Source organism: Glycine max, chromosome 3 (assembly GCF_000004515.6).
Source record: "Glycine max cultivar Williams 82 chromosome 3, Glycine_max_v4.0, whole genome shotgun sequence".
In the NCBI taxonomy this organism is placed as follows: Eukaryota; Viridiplantae; Streptophyta; class Magnoliopsida; order Fabales; family Fabaceae; genus Glycine; species Glycine max.
The window spans coordinates 11,840,809-11,845,518 of record NC_016090.4 but is presented as its reverse complement, the minus strand read 5'-3'; the positions used below and the strand labels follow the sequence as shown (position 1 = coordinate 11,845,518).

The following is a 4,710-nucleotide window of genomic DNA, read 5'->3' as shown; positions in this document are numbered from 1 at the left end:
TATAACTTTTAGAAAAACTTAAAACCAATTTGAAAAAGTCAAAAAACCTTTTTGAAGAGTTACATATTTTCATTTATCAAAAACAGTCACTGGTAATCGATTACACAAGGCTTTTAAGTGAAAGGATGTGACTCTTCACATTTGAGTTTGAGTTTCAACGTTCAAGGGCACTGGTAATCGATTACCAAAACATTGTAATCAATTAAAGCCTTTTGAAAATAATTGGAACGTTGTAAATTCAATTTGAAAACTTTTTCAAACTCATTTTGCTACTGGTAATCGATTACAACAATATGGTAATCGATTATGAGAGAGTAAAACCTCTTTGGTAAAAGGTTTTGTCAAAAACTCATGTGCTATTCAAAGTTTTGAAAAAACTTTTTAATACTTATCTTGATTGAGTCTTCTCTTCATTCTTGAATCTTTGAGTCTTGATTCTTGAGATCTTGAACCTTGAATCTTGATTCTTGACTCTAGACTTTCTTCTTGAGTCTTGAATTCTTCTTGATTCTTATCTTGAACTCTTGACTTGTTCTTGATTCACTTGAGATGTTCTTTGATTCACTTGAGTTGTTCTTTGATTGATCTTTGAGTTTTTTGTTCATCACCTTTGTCATCATCTTTTTTTGTCAGCATTGTTATCATCAAAACACCTTTGAATCACCTTTGATTCACCATGAAGCTTTGCTTCTACATCTTGGTCTTCTTTTGGTGCTCTAAATTGTGTGAATATGCCCAAATCTATGGAGCAATTTTGGCTTTGTTTCATGCTTTATTGGTTTGAATTGAGGGGTTGTAGGGGATGGCCTTAGGCTTAGGGTGCATCCTGAAGCAATGGGGCATGCCACATTGCCCCCACTCTCTTGCTATTCATGCCTAAACATGCGCCCACCAAGTGCTCGGTGAAATGCCTCAATGACATATGAGCATGGTTTTGTAAGCTTGGGATTGTGGGACTGTTTTATATATATAGGGACAACATGAAGGATTTAAAATTAGTGCCCGAATGCAATTCTAGGCCTAGGAGCCCAAGCTTTTAATTTCAATGCAAGGAAGCATGACTTATGCCTAGGAATCTAAATTTTGGTTTTGAATGTAAAAAGGCATGAATATTAGGACATGTTTGAGAGGTTTTTATTAGAATTTAAATTTGGCTGCCCTATGAGGAATACCTTGCACCTAGGTAGCATGGAAAATACCTTTCAATGGTATGTATATATGTGAATATATGGCATAAAAATATGTTGCAGTGTGTGAATATATGGCATAAAAATACCTTGCAAAGTGTGAATGTATAGCAAATAATGCATTTCAAAAATCTGTATGTGTAGGATAGGTAGCGTAAAAATGCCTTTCAAAATATGTATATTTGTGGATAGGTAGCATAAGGAGCCTTTCAAAAAATGTACCCATGTCAAAAATGAGGATGCTTCCCAAATGAATATATGATGTGGAATTTCCCCTCAAGTGTATATAGATGGCATGAAAGTTCATTTTCAAATGCAAGTGTGTGCATGACGTGAGATTGGCTCTCCAATGTGCATATATGTATAAATAAATGTGAATGAAACAACAAAAAATTTGTATGTTAATAAAATACTTCAAATGTGTGTAGGTAGTTTGTGGTAGCAAATACTTAGGATACGAACATATGTAATTTTGACACAATACCTTGAGCATGCGTATACGTATTCTTTCCAAAAAAAATATATATGTGTGGTAACTAGAATGTTTTGAATATCCTTGTATGTTGATATAAATAATAGGATATTTTACGCATATGCACGTTCATAAATGTTTTACATTAAGGAAATGTGTGCACAAGTTTGTTCTAAATCGGAGAGATTAGCATGTCGTTTTTGCTTTAAAATAAGCATTTTCTTGTAAACTAACTTTCCAAATGTTTGTCTTCGCAGGAAATGGCTCCGAGAAAGCTTTTTGCAAAAAGATCTAGGAAGGACGCCGCGGCTGAAGGGACTTGTGCCGCTCCCGAGTTCGACAACCATCGTTTTAGGAGCGCTGAGCACCAACAGCGTTTCGAGGCCATCAAGGGATGGTCATTCCACCGAGAGAGACGCGTCCAGCTCAGGGACGATGAGTACACAGATTTCCAGGAAGAGATAGCTCGCCGGCATTGGACGTCGCTGGTCATTCCCATGGCCAAGTTTGACCCAGATGTAGTCCTAGAGTTTTATGCCAATGCTTGGCCCACGGAGGAGGGCATGCGGTCGTGGGTAAGGGGCCAGTGGATTCCTTTTGATGCAGACGCCCTCAGCCAGTTCCTAGGAGACCCGCTAGTGTTGGAGGAGTGCCAGGAGTGCGAGTATAGTCAGAGGAGGAATCGGGCCGATGGATTTGATGAGGAGGCCATTGCCCAGCTGTTATGCATACCGGGTCAGGATTTTGCCCGGACCGGCTCAGCTAACTCTATAGGAGACATCCTATAAGGGGCTATGGATATGGGTCCAGCACCAGGTACTAAGTCTATGGAAAACTCTATCTCTCTCTTGGGTGGCAGACCGGATATATCCTCAGGAGACACCTCAGGAAACTCTCTAACAACAGGGAGGTCACACATGGAAACCTTTGTCTCTATTTCCAGGTTAGACAAGATCATGTACACTTGAGCATCTTCTTTTAAAGATGTCACAACTTGGTTGGCAGAGATAAACATCATATCCTTACTCACTCCAGAATCATCAAACACCACACTTTTGTCAAAACAGTTTAAGAAGACATGGTTGGAAGATAACCAGTCCATACCAAGAATAACATCAATATAGCTCAAAGGCAAACAAATGAAATCAATCAAGAATGTTCTACCAGAAATTTCCATAGGACAATTCAAACACACATTAGAAGTTAACACAGAACCACTAGTTGGGGTCTCTACCACCAGATCTTTATTTAAAGAAGACACAGAAAGCTTAAGTTTCCCTACACACAAACGGGATATAAAAGAATGGGTTGCACCAAAATCGAATAGCACAAGCAACAGAGTCCCATTTATGAAACATTTACCTTGGATTAGATCTTTCGATTTTGAAGCTTCAGCACCATTAAGGGTAAAGAGTCTTCCAGTGGCCTTCGGATGTCTAGTTTGACCATTCAGGCCCCCACCATTTTTCTCCTTCATGGGGTGTGGACAATCTCTTTGAATATGTCCTTTTTGTCCACAATTAAAACATAATATGCCTTTATCGGGACAATTTAAGGAAATGTGCCCTGGCTTACTACATCTGTAACAAGTGATATGAGTGAGGAAGGTACTGGGTTTGCTACCACTACCACCAGCAAATCCCATAGCAACAGTCTTTTGATTGTTGGGGCAATTACCATATTGCTTAGGAGGGGTCAAGTATGGTTTTCCCCGATGTTGTGGTCCATTCTTTTTAATCCTCATTGGACCTATACTCCTATAATAGGTCGCCCTATCTTGGGAGTCTTCATCCCAAATCCAACACATGTTAACCAAAAGTGGAGACTAACGAACACCTTGGTAATTCATAGCTTGCTTCACTCCAAGAACTCCATCTCCTTCTTGTTCCTAACATCCTCAGGAAAGTATTTCTCCAAAAATACCCTCTTGAAGACATCCTAGGTCACATCTTGACCTTCAGCCTCTAGGCATTAGCGAGTATTCTCCCACCAATACTCATCTTCTTCCACTAGAGTATATGTACCAAAAGCAACCTTTTGCCCCTCCGGACATGCCATAACTCGGAAAATTTTCTCAATTTCCCTTATCCAGTTCTAAGCACCATCAAGGTTGTATCCCTATTGAAAGAAGGACGATTGTTTCATTGGAAGCGGTCCAACCCTTGGTACTCAATAGCTCCACCAGCTTCTCCCCTATTTGGATTCCCTATAGCCTGAGCTAAGGCTTGAAGAGCATCAGCTATCGCACGATCATTCAATCCAACCATCACTCCTTATACACTCCAGGGAGTTAGACATGGAAGGAATACACACAACAAAAGTACCACACAAAAATCACAACCATCACAAGTTCCTACTTGGTTACTCTTAAGAGTTGACGCCTTGAGACATTAACACTCAATCTCCATCATTTGTATTTTCTGATCGCTTGCCATATCATCCCATTGCCCTTCACAAATTATACAGATGTCCAGTCTGATAACCCATGACACGGCATTGAAACTCATGGTATAGAAGACATCAGGAAAACAAATATGACATGACTACAACAATCAAATCTCTATAACTCATGAAACACAACAAGTGAGTAAGTTCTAATAGCAAACAACAAACATTAAGCATTCAACAAAGCAACCTGAGAATGCACAAAAAAACATAGTAGACTCATAACTCATTGGCTGAAAGGTTCTACCTACTCTGATACCACTAAATGTAATGACCCGCCTCATCGCTACGATATCACCACTAAATACCTAGAGAAATTCAATTTTAAAATAAAAACTCCCTTAATTTGCTTATGAAAATAGAAGTAATTTTTGTCTTGACATACATTCACCAAACAATACACCATCACTTGAGTGAATATATATGTATATATATATATATATATATATATATATATATATATATATATATATATATAAATAGTAACTCAGTACACGTCATACACATAATGGAAATTAAATTTGTTCATACATATAATTAAAAATATGAGCTTTATATCTTTAGTTCAACAAAAGGAATCATGAACTAACTATGGAGGAGTTGATT

The 4,710-nt window shown here is 38.3% G+C and overlaps 1 protein-coding gene across 1 annotated transcript; it reads right to left on the bottom strand.

Moving 5' to 3' along the window:
• Positions 1-2,395: 2,395 nt before the first annotated feature.
• LOC113001194 (uncharacterized) lies at positions 2,396-3,403 on the bottom strand. The gene is made up of 3 exons (XM_026127998.1): positions 3,022-3,403; positions 2,868-2,937; positions 2,396-2,711 (listed from the first exon to the last, which is right to left on the bottom strand). Exons 1-3 carry the CDS (start codon positions 3,401-3,403, stop codon positions 2,396-2,398), a joined length of 768 nt encoding a protein of 255 aa, XP_025983783.1.
• Between the last annotated feature and the right edge of the window lie 1,307 nt (positions 3,404-4,710).

Excerpts from the sequence above, each read along its gene's own strand:
- LOC113001194 (XM_026127998.1), bottom strand. The coding sequence starts at position 3,403 with ATGAGGATTAAAAAGAATGGACCACAACATCGGGGAAAACCATACTTG. Across the intron at positions 2,938-3,021 it reads ATCGAAAGATCTAATCCAAG|GGAAACTTAAGCTTTCTGTG; the intron begins GTAAATGTTTCA and ends GTTTGTGTGTAG. Across the intron at positions 2,712-2,867 it reads ACCCCAACTAGTGGTTCTGT|TGTGGTGTTTGATGATTCTG; the intron begins GTTAACTTCTAA and ends TTTTGACAAAAG.